The sequence below is a fragment of the Balaenoptera musculus genome, chromosome 7 (assembly GCF_009873245.2).
Source record: "Balaenoptera musculus isolate JJ_BM4_2016_0621 chromosome 7, mBalMus1.pri.v3, whole genome shotgun sequence".
Taxonomy (NCBI): domain Eukaryota; kingdom Metazoa; phylum Chordata; class Mammalia; order Artiodactyla; family Balaenopteridae; genus Balaenoptera; species Balaenoptera musculus.
Window position 1 is genome coordinate 94,718,804 of NC_045791.1, and position 15,206 is coordinate 94,734,009.

The window sequence follows — 15,206 nt, forward strand, 5'->3', positions numbered from 1 at the left end:
TTAAAAAAAAATAAGGTCAAGTATCAGGCATGTATGTGTGTGTTTGCGTGTGTGTGTGTTGGGTTATGAAATGTATTTCCTATTGTGAGTAATGGTTAAAAAGTTTGAAAAACATTGACTTAGACCATTTAAGACTCATCCTAGGAGCTGCAAAGGGACCTATGCAAAAAAAACTACTTGGAAAAAGATGATTAAAATCAGAGTTTTGTCCTCAAGGAGGGAGCTGGGGAATGGCTATTGGGTAGAGTGGGCTACAATCGAAGACTGACCAGGTGGTGCTTGGTCCTGTTGGTCTCATCCTCCAACCCCCTGAGCTAAGAGACATGCCTTACACCATTCTGGCTGCTGTGTGCCTTTAAGTGACCCACCACCTGCTTCATTACTTCAAGCTCAGGACGGCCCAAATACCATAAAAGTCATCCTTTATTTCCTTTTGTGACACTAGTTGTCCCCCAAATATCTGTTCTCCTTCACTGACATAATAATTGAAATTTTATCTGGACACATAGCCACCCAGCTAAAGACTACATTTCCCAGCTTCCCTGGAGTTGGGTATGATCATGTGACTAAGTTAATGATTTATACAATTATAGCTGGTCTATACAATGTTCACAGAAGTGATGTATGCAAATTCAAGGTCACTGAATGGCAGGGGTGGGGCGGGTGGAGGGGATGCCTTCTTTTTCTTCTCCCTCATTCTGCTGCCTAGAACAAGGACTCATTTGGTACCATGTAGACAAAGGCAACACCTTAATGATGGTGAAGCAACAAAATAGGAGATGTCCAAGTCCCCGACAGGTGCTATCATACCAGCCAGCCCTGGATAATTACATAAGCAAGAAATTAAACTTCTTTCTAGTTTATGCCACTGTTTCTGAGTCACTGTTATGGCAGCTTAACCTATATCCTACCCAATACCCTCTCCTTATACATTGTTAGTAGAAAATGGTGCAAGTTTGAAGTGCTAAGGTACATAGACATTTGACACATCTGATTTTAAGGTGTGTGGACTTTAAACCATACTCCCAGACAGTGCCTGTTTGTCTTCATATCTGGGCTCCATAACCCAGCAGGGTGAGGATTAGATTGAAGGTCAGAGGAAAAACAGTTCTTGCCTGTGACCTGTGCTGCTTAGATTAAGCCATATGAAATTGCTGTTTTTGTAAATTAAAAAAAAATAGTCAACTATTAGCAATTTCATATGTTTAAATCTGACAGAACTGATGCTGGATTCCACAGATATGGAGTCTTGGAACTCACAAATAGCAAGCTCTTCAACAACTGTCCTTTCTGAAGGGCCTAGGCCAAAAGCTGAATCCCTGTGGCAGAGGACACTTAGGTGCATACCCGGATCAAGAGTCTCCTGCATGTCAGTAGCCTGACTTCTGGGTGTGATAAGAGAGTCTGACAAAGCCTTGGGAAATATCTTGAATCTAATGGGATAACTTATAACTATCTTAAAAGGGACAAAGTGAAACTAATGAAATAAAGGCAGTAAGCCACAGTTTTGTTGGGGGGTGTAGACTTTGGGAAGAGGCAAAAGAGGTAATGATATGATTTAAACCCATGTGTGTAAGCTACAAAATCAATCTCTTTTCATGGGGCTGTGTCCCATCAGTCATAGTATTGCAGATAACAATCTCTTCCTGTCCCTCAGTCAGTATGACAGTATGGTAGTATGGCAGATGGCAAGCCCATAGCTTGTATGTTACAGATCCAATGGTCTTATGAACACTGATTTTTTTGGCCTCGATTCCAAATTCCCAGGAAAGAATCTGATTGGCCAAATATAGCAGATGCTCCTGGTGCCCTGTGCCTCGTCTGCTTGGCACATCTTGGACTTCAGCTGTCGCTGTGGACAGCTCCTATGAGCCCAGATGCCTTCCCACCTCCAAGCTGAGCCAGCTTCAGTATTTCTGCCTCAGAGCTTTTCCCAAAGCCCCTCGTAGCTCAGTCAGCTTGCACACAGGTACGGGTTGGCTGTGCAAGGTGGACATGGGGGACTTATCACTCCCAGGAGAAACCCCCAACTTACAGAAGACAGGAGTCAGCCCAGCCTCCTGTCCTTCAGAAGGACGATTCTGAGGTGTATTTTACATGCTTCCTCCTAGGGCTCCCAGTGGAATTGGGAACCACAGTAGTAACCAGTTCAATAACACACTTTATTAGTTTTCCTTCCTTCCCTGTCTCCCTCCTTCCTGCTCTCTTACTCTGGCTAGGATTACCTCCTACATGAATTATCTGCACCCAAATCCTTGTTTCAGGTTATGCTTTCGGGAAACACAAACTTAGATACCCAGTGTGGGTCAGATGACCACTCCCAGACCAATCATCTTTTGCAGAAACATGGCTGCCCAGGGCCTACCCCAGGGTGTGAGGATGGGTTTAGGGAAGGAGCTGACAAAATTTCCCTGCAAGATTGGCCAAAGGTGTCCCATACACTCACTGAATGTTGGGCTGAATTTTTGCATAGAGGTAGGTCGAGGTGTTTCCCACAGATAAAGTCACAATTTTTTCTCTGAGGAAATTTCCTGGCGGTCCAGTGGTTAGGACTCAGTGCTCTCACTGCTGGGGGCCCGGGTTCAATCCCTGGTTGGGGAACTAAGATCCCACAAGCCGCATGGCATGTGCAAAAAAAAAAACCACATTTGTTCTGTGTACTTTATGGTTGCTCTGGGAACAGAATTTCTTTTTTTTTTTTTTTCTACCATTTTATTCTTTCAGTGATATATTGGAAAGTTACTTATTTTAAAATATCTATCTCATATCTAACCTCTATACTGAGCTTTCATTAATTCTAAGCATCATCCCTAGTTCACGCCATCATCTCGTCTCTATTATAGCAACAGCCTTCTACCTAGTCTCCCTTCTTCCAATCTGTTCCCCACTGTGAAGCCAGAGTGACTTTCTCAAAATACAAATTGGATCATGTTACTCTTCTGCTTAAAGCTATCTCCAGTTTCCTATTATGTTCATGTTAAAATTCTCAACACTAATGTGGCCTCCATGACCTGAGATTTGACCCCAGCTAACTCGCCAGCTTTATCTTCTGCTAAGCTGTCTCTTACACTCTAAGATCCCGATGCTATAAGCTTTTAAAAAGCTCATCTAAAGGATCTTGTTCCCTCTTATCTCCAGGTTTTTGTCCTTGCTGTTTCCTCTGTCTGGAATACCATCTCCTTCCACCCCACTCCTTTCTCCCTTGGCCTTCACCTAGCCAACATCTACTCACCCTTCAGGTTTTGGCTTGAATAACACTTGTCAACTCCAGAATGGGTGTACCTGAAATGCACTGCCGTATTGCCTGGTAGATCCTCGTCTACACATGTATCATCTCGTGACAGGCATGTGGGAGGACACTCAGTATATTGTTGAAGGAAGGAAGGAATTGAATGGACTCTCTTGGGTTTTCTGGAAGGACTGTCCAAGCCAGCTTGGTGATTTTCACTCTAGGTGAAGCTGACTCACTTCCCCCAAACATGAGACTCAGGCCTGGCCCATCAGAACAACACATACCCTGGCCCCTGCGCCACAGGTCGGAACTTAGCAGGTAATCCAAGTCAAGGCAATCAGGCCCAGTCAGAGCTGAAATTAGGCCTTCTGCTTGAGGAACCAGGAAAAAATGGTTTTAATTTTCACTAGCCTTAGAGCTGTAAGGATGTAAGAAGCAGACACAGAGGGAAACAGAGCCAAAAGTTGGAGAGGGAGAGGGAGAAGAGAAGAAGGCTAGCTCCTCCTTTCCAGCCGTAGCCTGGTTCTATCTCCATTTTGGAGGACACTGTTCAACTCTAAGTTTATTTCACCTGTTTACTTGTCCCCATGCCCAAACTTTTGGGAAAATAAGAGTGCAACCAAGCCCACGCATGAGGGGCCAGAGAGGCATGTGAGAAACAAAATGTGCTGAAACGGAAGGTCTCAACCTGGGGCTCCCTAAGGTAAAGCAGGACATCAATCCAGTGACTCTCTAGCTTCATTCAAGAAATATTTAATAAGCATTCAGCATATTCTAGGCATGTGTTTTTCAAAGTGTAGTACATGGATAATCTGTCAGAATTCTCTCCTACACTTCCTACTAAATCAGAAGCCCTGGGGGCTCAGGAATCTGCATTTTAAAGCAGCTCTGTAGGTGATGTGGATTCACACTGAAGTCTGAAAACCACAGGCACTGAGCTGGGTGCTGGGGCCTAACATTGTCAGCTCGTGGAGAGTAAGTACAGCAGTGGCTGCGAACGAAACGGCTAGTGGGAGAGTGTAGAGTGAGAAGCGGACGAAGGACCCAATTGTGAAAGACCCCAAACCACCCCAGCCCTCCAAGATGTCATCTGTCCTTGCCTTCGCCGGCCCTTTCGCCCTCCGTGGAGGCAGGCCCGCGCCCAAGAGAAACCATCCAGCTCCCAGCCTAACGCAACAGGAGGGGCGGGGCTCGGCTCTTCCGGGACGCTCCCCCGCCCCCCGGGGACTGCGCGGGACGTGCCCGCCCTGCGCGACGACGTCAGCGCGCCCGCGCGCGCCAGGGGAGGAGTGGGAGCTGCGGGCCGGGAGGCGCTGACGCTCCGGTAAGCCGGGCTGGGCAGGGGGGAGGAAGGGGCGGGACAGCGAGTCCCCCGAGAGTGCGGGGTCGCGGTTTGGACCCGGAGCGGGAACCCTAGAGGAGCTCAGCATCGCTTCCTCTCCCAGCAGGCCCCGTCCGGTCCGGCGATGGAGTTTCCGGACCTTGGGGCTCACTGTTCGGAGCCGAGCTGTCAGCGCTTGGGTGAGGGGGTGAGGGGGTGAGGGGGTGAGGGGCGGAGCAGGCGGGAGGCGGGGCCGGGCGGAGACGGGCTTGGAACTGCAAGTGGCGGGAAGGGTGGGCTCCCAGGCTGGAAGTGCCCAAGGGGGGCGGGGCTCGAGGTTGGGGCGTGGCTTAGGAGATAGTGGACTAGGTCAGGGGTGCAGTTCACTGCGAGTACGACGGCGTTTTCGTTTCCCTGAGTGGAAGGCTTGAGTGAGCGGGAACGAGGTCGAGGTCCCCCTGGACCTGCAGTCCAACCCACTTCCTGCAGATTTTCTGCCGCTCAAGTGCGACGCCTGCTCGGGCATCTTTTGCGCAGACCACGTGGCCTACGCCCAGCATCACTGTGGATCTGCTTACGAAAAGGTGAGGGGGCGGTCTGAGGGTGAAAGGGGGCGGATGGAGGATGGCATGCAGAATCTCTGGAACCCCTCTGCTTCCCATTTCCTCTCTTTTACTGTCTTTCTGAGGCTCAGTGCTGGGAACATTGTTTCCTTTTGCGTTTATGGGGGGCATGTCCAGGTTCTTTCAGGACCAGAGATTTGGCTGGTTTGGGAGTAGGCCACAGACCGACCCCTGCTCCCTGACTGTAGGATATCCAGGTACCTGTATGCCCACTCTGTAATGTGCCTGTCCCTGTGGCCAGAGGGGAGCCCCCTGACCGTGCTGTTGGGGAACACATTGACGGAGACTGCCGCTCTGATCCAGCTCAGCAAAAACGTAAGGTAAGCGTTGGAGGGGTTAACCGTGGTCACCTGGGACTACAGATGCCTGGAAGTCTGTACAACTGTTAGGATGGGGTTGAAGGGGGATCAGAGTCTCAGCAGAGACAATCCTCCCTACTCCACCTCAGATCTTCACCAATAAGTGTGAACGCTATGGCTGCCGGCAGCGGGAAATGATGAAACTGACCTGCGACCACTGTGGCCGAAACTTCTGCATCAAGCACCGTCACCCACTGGACCATGATTGCTCTGGGGAGGGGCACCCCACAAGTAGGGCAGGGTAATTGCAACCAAGTCCTCTACTTGGCTTTGGGACCATCCCATCCTTTTGAAACTGACTCAACCTCTGTCATTATAGTTGGGAAGCGTCAACCTGTCCCCTTGGCTAGGGAGTCTTTTTATTTCCTTTTGAAGTGCATGTTTTCCAGACCTTGTGGAGGAGTTCCCCTCCAGACTTCCTTGGTCAGGCCAGGGAGGAACATGCAAGCTGACTGTGCCTGGAGGCATGCCAAGAGTGTCTCTTCCCTACAGACTGGCTGCCATCTCCAGAGCACAAAGCCTAGCTTCTTCTACAAAGACCATCCCCAGCCCAAACCAGACCTTGCCTTCATCTACCTCTGCCAGCAGGTAGGCCTGCCTGTTTCTCCTCTTCCTTTTTTCCCTTCACATCTCTGACCTCAGCCTCTTGAATGTCTGCCATAGAGCCACAACTCAGTCTCCATCCCGGACAGCCTCTCCAGTGATTGCTTTGCAAAATGGCTTGGTGAGTTGGGCAGAGGTCAGATGGACAGAAGCAAACCCACAGAGAGTAAAGTCCAAGGCAGCTGGTCTTATTTTTCCTTTTGCAGAGTGAGGATGAGGCTCTGCAACGAGCCCTGGAACTGTCCCTGGCAGAGGCCAAACCCCAGGTCCCAAGGTACCTTCACTCTGGTGAAAGAGGGTGGGACGTGGGCAAGGGCTCAGTTTGGAGGGAGGTAGGTGGGACCACTCTCATCCAATGCAGGATAACTGTTAGGAACTTGGGCTCAAAATTAAGCTTTTGAACTACAGTATATGACCTCTGACAAGTTCTTTAACCCATTAAGAGTCTTAATGCCCTCTATAAAATGGGGACAGTACTAATACCTTATAGAACCCTACCTATGAAAATTGAGATAATACTCAGAAGTGCTCAGCACAGTGATGCCTAACAGGTGAGATGCTCACATTTTAGATACTGTCATCCAGCTTAAGCTGTTCCTCCCTCCCAGTTCTCAGGAGGAAGAAGACTTAGCTTTAGCACAAGCACTATCAGCCAGCGAGGCAGAATACCGACAGCGGCAGGTATGAGGACGGGGTAGAGACAGGCCCTGCGCTGGGAGGAAGTAAGGAGTTTACGGGGGGTTGGGGGATGCTCTTCCAAGTAGCAGAGTTTTGGAATGGTGGTTATCCTTGTGTTTTCAATGGGACTCCAGCCCATGCTGAGCTCTGCAGTGAGGACTGTCCCCCTCATTTCCTTGATGTCGAACCCTGTCTTCCTCTCCTTCCCCTCCCCTTGCTCCAGGCTCAGAGCCGCAGCTTGAAGCCGTCCAACTGCAACCTGTGCTAGGGCCTTGGGCTTGGGGAGGGAGGCTCAGCTGAGGAGGACTGTGGCCCTCACATCTCTAGGGTCCACAGGGAGAGGAGGCCCGGAGCAGCCTGGAGTGAAGATGAGGAGTGACGTGGAGGCCGCCTTCAGGGAGCATCAGAGGAGAAACAGCTTGTGGAGCTGAGCCTACAGATGGCTCTGCTGGCCTCTCCAGCTGCATGGGAGAGAACAGCTCTGAACTGTTCCCTGGCCAGACCCCACATGGCCCCCTGCATCTTGACATTCCCTGTATACTGGGGCTCCCCCCACGTGTAGGGGGCTGGGAGGGGGCGCTAGAAAGAATAAAGAATCTTGGCAGTCAGTAAGACACCAAAGTGGTGTGTTTCTTTCTCCTCTCCAACCAAAAACAGAAGAGTCCTGTCAAGAATGCTCACCTGATCTAAGGGTGGAGGCCCGCTGCAGTCCCCCACACCAGAAAGTCACAGTGATCCCAGCACAGTCCACACTTTTATTTCCCCCAAAAGTGCTTTTTTGAAAGGCCCCTTTCCTTCACTATAGCTACAACCAAGACCAGGATGAAATATGGCAGGGAAGAGGGATACAGTGTTATTTCCCTCAGTTATCCTTTGGGAGGGAAGGATACTTTTGTCACCATGCCTTAGTCTGGGGCTTGGTGTCTTCAGAGACTTCTTGTCCCTGCTGCTGCAGCTGCCACATGTCAGCATACACCCCGCCTCGGGACAACAGAGCCTCGTGCCTGGGGCAAGGAGAAAAACATAAGTCCCAGCCAACTATCAGTTTTACCCCAAGAGTCCTCGCCACTAGTCTATGAGATGACAGGGAACTGGTGAGGGAGATCCTTCCAGAAAGCCCTGGGATTCCACAACCTTTTCCTGGGGCCCTCAATTCAGAGGCCCTTCCCTATTCATCCTGCTGTGTCCCTTACCGTCCTCTCTCCACAATGCAGCCATCCTTGATGACGAGGATCTGGTCAGCACTAACCACAGTGGAGAGCCTGAGAGGTCAGAGGTCAGTCACCTACCACACCACCAGTGTGGGCCCCGCTGCCTGCTGCCCGTCCCGTACCTGTGTGCCACCACGATGGTGGTGCGGTTGGCGCAGACTTTGGCCAGAGAAGCCTGGATGGCCCTCTCATTAGGTGTATCCAGCGCGGATGTTGCCTACAGAGAGGGACTGGGTAAAACTGCCCCTGCCACCCAAATCCCCAGTGGGAGGAGGATGCAAGCTGCTGGCCAAAGCCTCAGGAATCAAAAAGAACCTTGTTTTGCGCTTGAAAACTGCAAGGTGTTTCTGTGAAACATGGATTTGTGCTGGCTCTCCTAGATGGAGACGGTGCCCAGCAGGAATGGCTGGGGCACAGGTTGGGGAGGAAGGAGGGGAGAAGGCACTCAGGGCCCTCACCTCGTCCAGCAGAACGATGTCTGGAGCCTTGAGAATGGTGCGAGCGATGGCGACACGCTGCTTCTCCCCACCGCTCAGCTTCAGTCCTCGCTCACCCACCTGCGTATCGTACCCTGTGGAAATTGCCCACCTCCCTCAAGTCACAGTAATAAACTTGTTTTCTGTGACCAGATGGGCAAGGAAGAGGTGGAACCGAGGTCAGAGGGAGTAACGGGACTGAACTGGGCAGGAGGGGGACTCTGCAGGGGAGGCTCACCTTCAGCGAAAGCCGTAATGGTGTCATGGATGCCTGCAGCCTGAGCCGCAGCCTTCACCTCATCGTTCCCAGCTGTGATGCGGCCGTAGCGGATATTGTTGGCAATGGTGTCATTGAAGAGGACAGTGTCCTGGGGCACGACTCCAATGTGAGACCGGAGAGAGACCTGGGTCACCTGGGGCCAAAAGACCATATATATGCTCTGGTCTGTGAGACCCACCCAGGCCTGGAAGGTAGGATGGGATGGTGGGAAGCACATGGGATGAGAGGCCCTGCGTGAGAATCCTGCCTCCACCTCCCCAAACCCTAGCTGTGCGGGCAAATCACTTAACCTGAGTCTGTTTTCCCATCGATAAAGAGAAAATACACTTTCTCTCCCTGCTTCCCTGGGTTGCTGCAGATCTTTGTGCCTCATACAGCACCATACCACTCATTCTCATGACTACTTTCCTTATGTAGGTCGTCTACTGCTAGAAAGGCTGAGGTCTCCCGGCCCAACTTTCTGCAGGGGTGACAGCTCCTCCTCCACTCCCTGGATGCCCAGCACCTGCCATGCTTTCACACACAGGCCCCTAAATTACAGTCTTCTCCCAAGCATCCTTACCTGTGAAATGTTCTGCCCATCTATTCGGATGCAGCCAGAGCTGATGTCATAGAAGCGAAACAGCAGGCGCAAAATTGTGCTCTTCCCTGCTCCTGATGGGCCCACCTGTTGCATGAGAAACAAAGGGAAAACATTCTAAGGCCCATCGGCTTTTATTTATTTTTTTTATTTTTTTAAAAAACCTTTATTTATTTATTTATTTATGGCTGTGTTGGGTCTTCGTTTCTGTGCAAGGGCTTTCTCTAGTTGTGGCGAGCGGGGGCCACTCTTCATCGCGGTGCGCGGGCCTCTCACTGTCGCGGCCTCTCTTGTTGCGGAGCACAGGCTCCAGACGCGCAGGCTCAGTAGTTGTGGCTCACGGGCCTAGTTGCTCCGTGGCATGTGGGATCTTCCCAGACCAGGGCTCGAACCCGTGTCCCCTGCATTGGCAGGCAGATTCTCAACCACTGCGCCACCAGGGAAGCCCCCATCGGCTTTTAAATCTTTCTCTCCAAGAGGCCACCAATGTCCATGGAGGCTGCTACATTCACTCCAGTAACCTGGCATGACAGGGCTAACTCCACAGCCTTGGTCCCAAGCTACCACGGGCACTAGAATAAGGGAAGCTCAAGGAGTCTGGGCCAACTGGCTGGGTCTCCTCTCACCAGGGCCAGTGTCTGTCCAGGCATCACGGTGAAGGACACATCCTGCAGGGTCTCCCGCCTGCAAAGAAGGATGGGCATGCTCAGCAGGCCTGCTGCACTGCCAGGGGCCCCCTCCAACACTAGAGCCACTACTGGGCCCTGCCCCTCTCTTGCTCAGGCTCTCTTCCCAGGTAGTGGTGGGTTGAGAAGCAGGGAGGAGGGGCAGGAAGGCAGTGTGTAAATGGACACTGGAAAAGGGGGCTGGGGGACAGTGAAAGGGGAGGGGCTCACCCATCGGTGTAGCTGAAGTGCACATTCTCAAACTCAATCTGGCCCCTCTGAAAGTGAAGGGGCCCTGCTCCAGGAAGGTCCTTCACCTGGGAGAGTGCCACCAATGTGTGCCATTACAGGCCTGGTATTCTCCAGACACGAAAAACACCACGCAGGCTCCCGCTCCCTACAAACCCGGCTCCTGTCTCCCCACTCACTTCTGTCTCCTCTTTTAGCAGGTCAAACATGTTCTCCATGTCAATGAAGTTGGTCTGGATCATCCTGCAAGAAGAATGCTGGCTGGAGCTCCTCTGAGGAGCTGGAGAAATAACAGTGCACCCTGAACAGGTGAGGGCCAGGGTCAGGTTACCTGTAGTAGGTGCCAAACCAGTTGAGGGGCATGTACAGCTGGATGATGTAAGTGCCAAACAGCACAAAGTCCCCAACCTGTGGACATCAAGGGAAGAGGACAGAGTCACAGGAGGCCTGCGGGCTCTCACCCTGCCCACTGGCTATCACCCTGCCTGCTTCCCACCCAGGAACCTGGTGGCCTAAACAAAGACCCCAGTCCCCTCATCCCCAGGCCCAGCACAATTCCCTCACCTGTAGCTTCTGCTCACTGACAAAATATGCACAAAGCAGGGAGCCAGAGAGGAGCCCAAGTCCAATCACCAGGTTCTGGGTCTGATTTAGTAAAACCAGTGAAGCACTTGACTTCCACTCCAAACCCTGGGGCCACGACATGAGAGGAAGGAATATCACATACATGCTGACAGTCACCAAATCCCAACCTGGCCCTGGGCACCTTCAACCTCACAGCCCAAATTTTACTCCTCTCTGTCCTGGCAATTCCACAAGGCCAGGCTGTTGCTCTCAGTCGGCCTCAAAGTAGCATCCTCGCCTGATATTTGATGATGGCCTCGCGATAGCGTTCCACTTCATAACTCTCCGCATTGTAATACTTCACCTGATGAATTCAAACCACAGCTGTTCCACACGGCCACAGCTTTCAGCTCAATTCCCCATCCCTCCTCCCTAATTGTAAACAGCACACCTCGCACCCCCCAGCTGCTTATCAGCCCCGATGGTCCCAGGCACACTCTTCCACATCTCCGAGCCTCACAACACTGCCACCAAGGCCTCTGTTACCGTCTCAAAGTTTAGCAAAGAGTCCACAGCCCGTGCCCGGGTAGCATTCTCCTGTGTGTTCATAGCACGTCGAAACTTCGTTCTCCACTCAGTGACCACAATGGTCAGGGCTAGAGAGTGACAGGAGGAGGGAGAGGGAGAAGAAGAGAGCAAGACATCACTCCCAGCAGCGGAGACCATGTGCATGTCTGCTGCCGGTCACATGTGCACTAACCCTGTGCTACAGCCCAGGGACCCAGATTCCAAAGGGGAGGGAGTCTTAACCTCCCTGAGGGAAGGGGCTGTGTCCAAGACCTCATTGCAGGCTGCATAAAGCCTGTGTGAAAACGGTTGTGGTGAACAAATGAACGCAAGCTGCATCCTGTTACAAAAATGAGGTTCGTCCTTGACTCGCATCCAAAGCGGGCATCTAATGTGACCAGGATGCCCTTCCCCAGCCCTCCCTCCAGCCAGGGTGAGCTGAGGTTCCCTCAGCAGAGGAGGCTCACCCGTCACATTGGGGAGCAGCAGGAGGCTATGCGGGTCCACTGATCTACAGCCTCCCAAAGCTGGGTCACCTGAGGCGGGGGCAGGGCTCATGCCCAAGGGAGTCCGTGGATAGTTCAGGGAGGTGGTTTCACCAAGCAGCACTCACCGAGGTAAAGACTCATGCACAGGAACACAATGAGGCCAAACCAGGCATTGAAGAACATGCTGAAGTAGATGATGCCAATGATGATGTCGGCCAGCGTGGGGATGATGTTGAACACCAGGTAGCTAGGAGGTAAAGTCAAGCAACGAAGAAAGGTTTAAGGGCTCGGAGCCAGCAACTCTCCCTAGTGGGTTTCAGCGTAATGTTTTGTTTCCAACAGCAACAGACTGGAATCAACCGAATTGCCCCTTAAGAGGGAGATGGCGAAATAAGCCATAGAATGCCCAAATTATAGAATGCTCTGGATCAATTATAATGAATGAGGAAGATCTTCATGTGTGGGTTAAAATACATCTCCCTAACAGTTTGATAATAAGGCCATTCTGAGAATAACATCTACGTCATGACACCATTCATTTTAGGAAAAACCTCCACGATACCACATTAATTCTGTGAGTCTGCATGTATATATGTAAAAAAACGGAAAAAAAAGCAGAACTCAACATACTGAACGGAGTGAGAACCTCTGGAGAAGTGAGCGGAATTCAAAAGAGATTTGCTCTCTGTCTTCCTTATTTGAATTATTACGAGAGCACGTGTACATTAATTTTACAATTTAAAAAAAAAAAGAACAGAGGAGCAGCTCCTCAAGCTGGCTCAGTTCTCCTGACAGCCCCGCCACCCCTGCTTCTCCAGACCCGCCCTCCCACACTTCCTTTCCATTGGCTTGGCACCTGAGCAGCCCCGTGACACTGGATGTGCCCCGGTCCACGATCCGCAGCACCTCCCCCGTGCGGCGCCCCAGGTGCCAGTGCAGCGAGAGCTCGTGCAGGTGGGAGAAGAGGCGCAGCTCCACCTGCCGCGAGGTGAACTGCTGCACCCGGATCCATAGGAACGTGCGCAGGTTGCTCACGAAGCCTGGGGGAAGCCAGGGGAGGCCTTGGTAGGGCTGAGAAGCCTAATGACGTCATCGCAGCAGCAAGATGTAAAAGGTCTGAGAGCACCAAGGGGCCTGGGGGAGGGACGCCTGTGGGAGAAGGGAGAGGGGCCAATACCAACCAAGGTGAGAGCAGAGTCCCTCATACCTGTACTGCCGGTGCCACCCCCCTGGAGGAACTTGAGGAAGACATAGATGATGACAGTCCAGACCAAGGAGCTCCAAGGTGCCTTCTGGGTCAGCAAGTTCACTATGGAGAAAAAGAGTCCGAGCCCACTTATGGACCCTAAAACCCTCTTCAGGAGAAACTGCCCCAGGAATCAGCCACAGCCTCTTTCTGACCACCCAGCTCCCAACTCTGTCCCATTTCCCTAGGCTAGTCCCCTGCACCAACCAGGCCAATGAAAGACCAGAGTGCTGAGCTGACAACCCTTCTCCCCCTCACCTATGTCCCTGTAGAAGATGGGGACCAACACGTTCAGTCCCCGGTCCAGCCCCATGAGCCCCAGGCAGATGAGCACAACAAACTGCAGAGCTGGACTCCCCCGAGGCCACAGGTAGCCACTCAGTAGGTGGAGTTTCCTGCCAAGGTCTTGCCAGGTAGACCGTGGTGGCTCCTCTGTTGACTGAACCTAGGATGGTGAAACGCATAGGGGAGGGAAGCTCAGAAATCAAAATGAAGTGCACTAGCCAGAAACCCCCTAGGGAAAATGTATGGGATTACAGCTCCCCAGTAACGGTAACAGACCAACAAGCAATCCCTGATGGGGTCAGAAAAGCTAACAGGGCACAAACTGACATTCAGGAAAGAAATGGGTTTTTATGGTGGGAAGAAATGATGACAGAGAATGGAATTAAGATAGATCCGAAGTTTCAGAAACTGAGGTGTACCTGGCTCCTGTCTACATCTTGATCCTCTTCATTGACCCGCAAGGTGTAAGACTGGGGACGAAGTCCAGGGGCCCAGAGCCCCAGGACAAAAAGCCCTCCAGAGACCACATACCGCAGCACCCACAGGCTAAACTGAACCTAGAATTAAACATATGTGGGGAGACTATCAACGAAGGCCAGAATCCCATTGTTACTACTTACAACACATCTGGGTACTGGGGTAGGGCACACACCCAGGTCCTCCTCAGGGGCCCAGCATCTAATAGGCTTTAAAAAAAAATCCACAGTGACTCAGCACAGCCACTCCCCACCAGCTGGCTATCAGCTCCCAGCAGCGCTGGCCCCTCCTTTCTTCCCTTTCTTAGAGGCATTCGAAAGCATGGAGCCAGTGTGACCAGACATGCCATCTTTCTTCCCAGCGCCCGCTACCCACGCTTCCCCTCCCCCCACGAGGTCACTCACCTGCTGGCTCAAGTTCGCCCTTGCCCACCACCACTGTGGGCTGTTCCAAGACACGAGGGCCAAGTTCTCGGCTGCAAAAGCCACAGTCCAGAGGAGCAGGAGACCCGGGCTGTGCGTGAACTTGATCCAGACGCCCATTGCTAGCTTCTGCCGTGCCTGGCTCCGTTCCACCACAAGCAGCCCCAGGCCACAGGCACTGGCCACAGTCCCCAATACAGAAGCCAGCAATAGGTAGACTGGCAGTGGGGCACCCTGGGCAGTGCCCACCCGGCCAACCAGGCCGGCTAGGGGCAGCGCCACCTGAAGTGTGGCCAGAAGCAGCTGCAGCACGTAGGGAGCTACGCGAGGGCCGGCCGCCCAAGACACCGCGTCAGCGCCACCTGGCCGCTCCGGACGTTTGCAGGGAAGAACCGGCACCAAGGCCAGAGCCCCCAGGCCCATCAGCGTCGAGGGTACAAGTGTGAAGAAGAAGCAGGGGCTGAGGCCACCCTTCGCCCAGACCGGACCCGCGGGTCCTTCGGCCTCACAGTAGTTGCCCACAGTCACCATGGCAATGCGTGGCCGCCGGCCGAGGCTGAGGGGACTGAGGAACGGGAGAACTGGACCGGCCGCTCGGGACGGGGCGCGGAATCCCGGGTATCTCGGGTCATGGAGCCTCGGGGCGCTAAGCCGCGGGGGTCGCGGGGCAGGGACGAACGTGGACCTGGCCACACCATCCACTCGCTTCGCGCACGCGCCGCCGCCACGCACTCACGCCGGGCACGTACGCCGTCTCCGCCGTCAGCCCCTAGCTCGCGGCCGGGGACCCTCCGGCCAAGTCTGGGCCCACAGGAATGTTCAGCCTCTGCCTCCAGCCGCTCTCTTCCGCAGCAGCCCCGCCCACCAGGGCCGCTCCCAG

The 15,206-nt window shown here is 52.8% G+C and overlaps 2 protein-coding genes across 7 annotated transcripts; one reads left to right on the top strand and one right to left on the bottom strand.

Moving 5' to 3' along the window:
• Positions 1 to 4,478: 4,478 nt before the first annotated feature.
• Positions 4,479 to 7,436, top strand: ZFAND2B (zinc finger AN1-type containing 2B). 6 transcript variants are annotated; one of them, XM_036858693.1, is made up of 10 exons: positions 4,479 to 4,556; positions 4,678 to 4,753; positions 5,043 to 5,137; positions 5,365 to 5,496; positions 5,625 to 5,776; positions 6,028 to 6,123; positions 6,199 to 6,259; positions 6,345 to 6,412; positions 6,747 to 6,819; positions 7,144 to 7,436. In XM_036858693.1, the coding sequence occupies exons 2-10, from the start codon at positions 4,699 to 4,701 to the stop codon at positions 7,180 to 7,182; spliced, it is 771 nt and encodes a 256-aa protein (XP_036714588.1). In that variant the 5' UTR covers positions 4,479 to 4,556; positions 4,678 to 4,698; the 3' UTR covers positions 7,183 to 7,436. The 6 variants fall into 6 exon arrangements, with proteins under 6 accessions (XP_036714588.1, XP_036714586.1, XP_036714587.1 ...); XM_036858691.1 differs by having other exon boundaries at positions 7,040 to 7,432; XM_036858692.1 differs by having other exon boundaries at positions 4,491 to 4,556; positions 4,681 to 4,753.
• A 118-nt stretch (positions 7,437 to 7,554) lies between these two features.
• ABCB6 (ATP binding cassette subfamily B member 6 (Langereis blood group)) lies at positions 7,555 to 15,180 on the bottom strand. The gene is made up of 19 exons (XM_036858660.1): positions 14,309 to 15,180; positions 13,847 to 13,984; positions 13,401 to 13,587; positions 13,104 to 13,205; positions 12,753 to 12,936; positions 12,022 to 12,143; positions 11,388 to 11,497; positions 11,140 to 11,205; positions 10,842 to 10,967; positions 10,609 to 10,685; positions 10,457 to 10,520; positions 10,260 to 10,345; positions 9,990 to 10,047; positions 9,346 to 9,450; positions 8,742 to 8,916; positions 8,486 to 8,598; positions 8,150 to 8,244; positions 8,010 to 8,078; positions 7,555 to 7,820 (listed from the first exon to the last, which is right to left on the bottom strand). Exons 1-19 carry the CDS (start codon positions 14,855 to 14,857, stop codon positions 7,712 to 7,714), a joined length of 2,535 nt encoding a protein of 844 aa, XP_036714555.1. The 5' UTR covers positions 14,858 to 15,180; the 3' UTR covers positions 7,555 to 7,711.
• Positions 15,181 to 15,206: the final 26 nt, after the last annotated feature.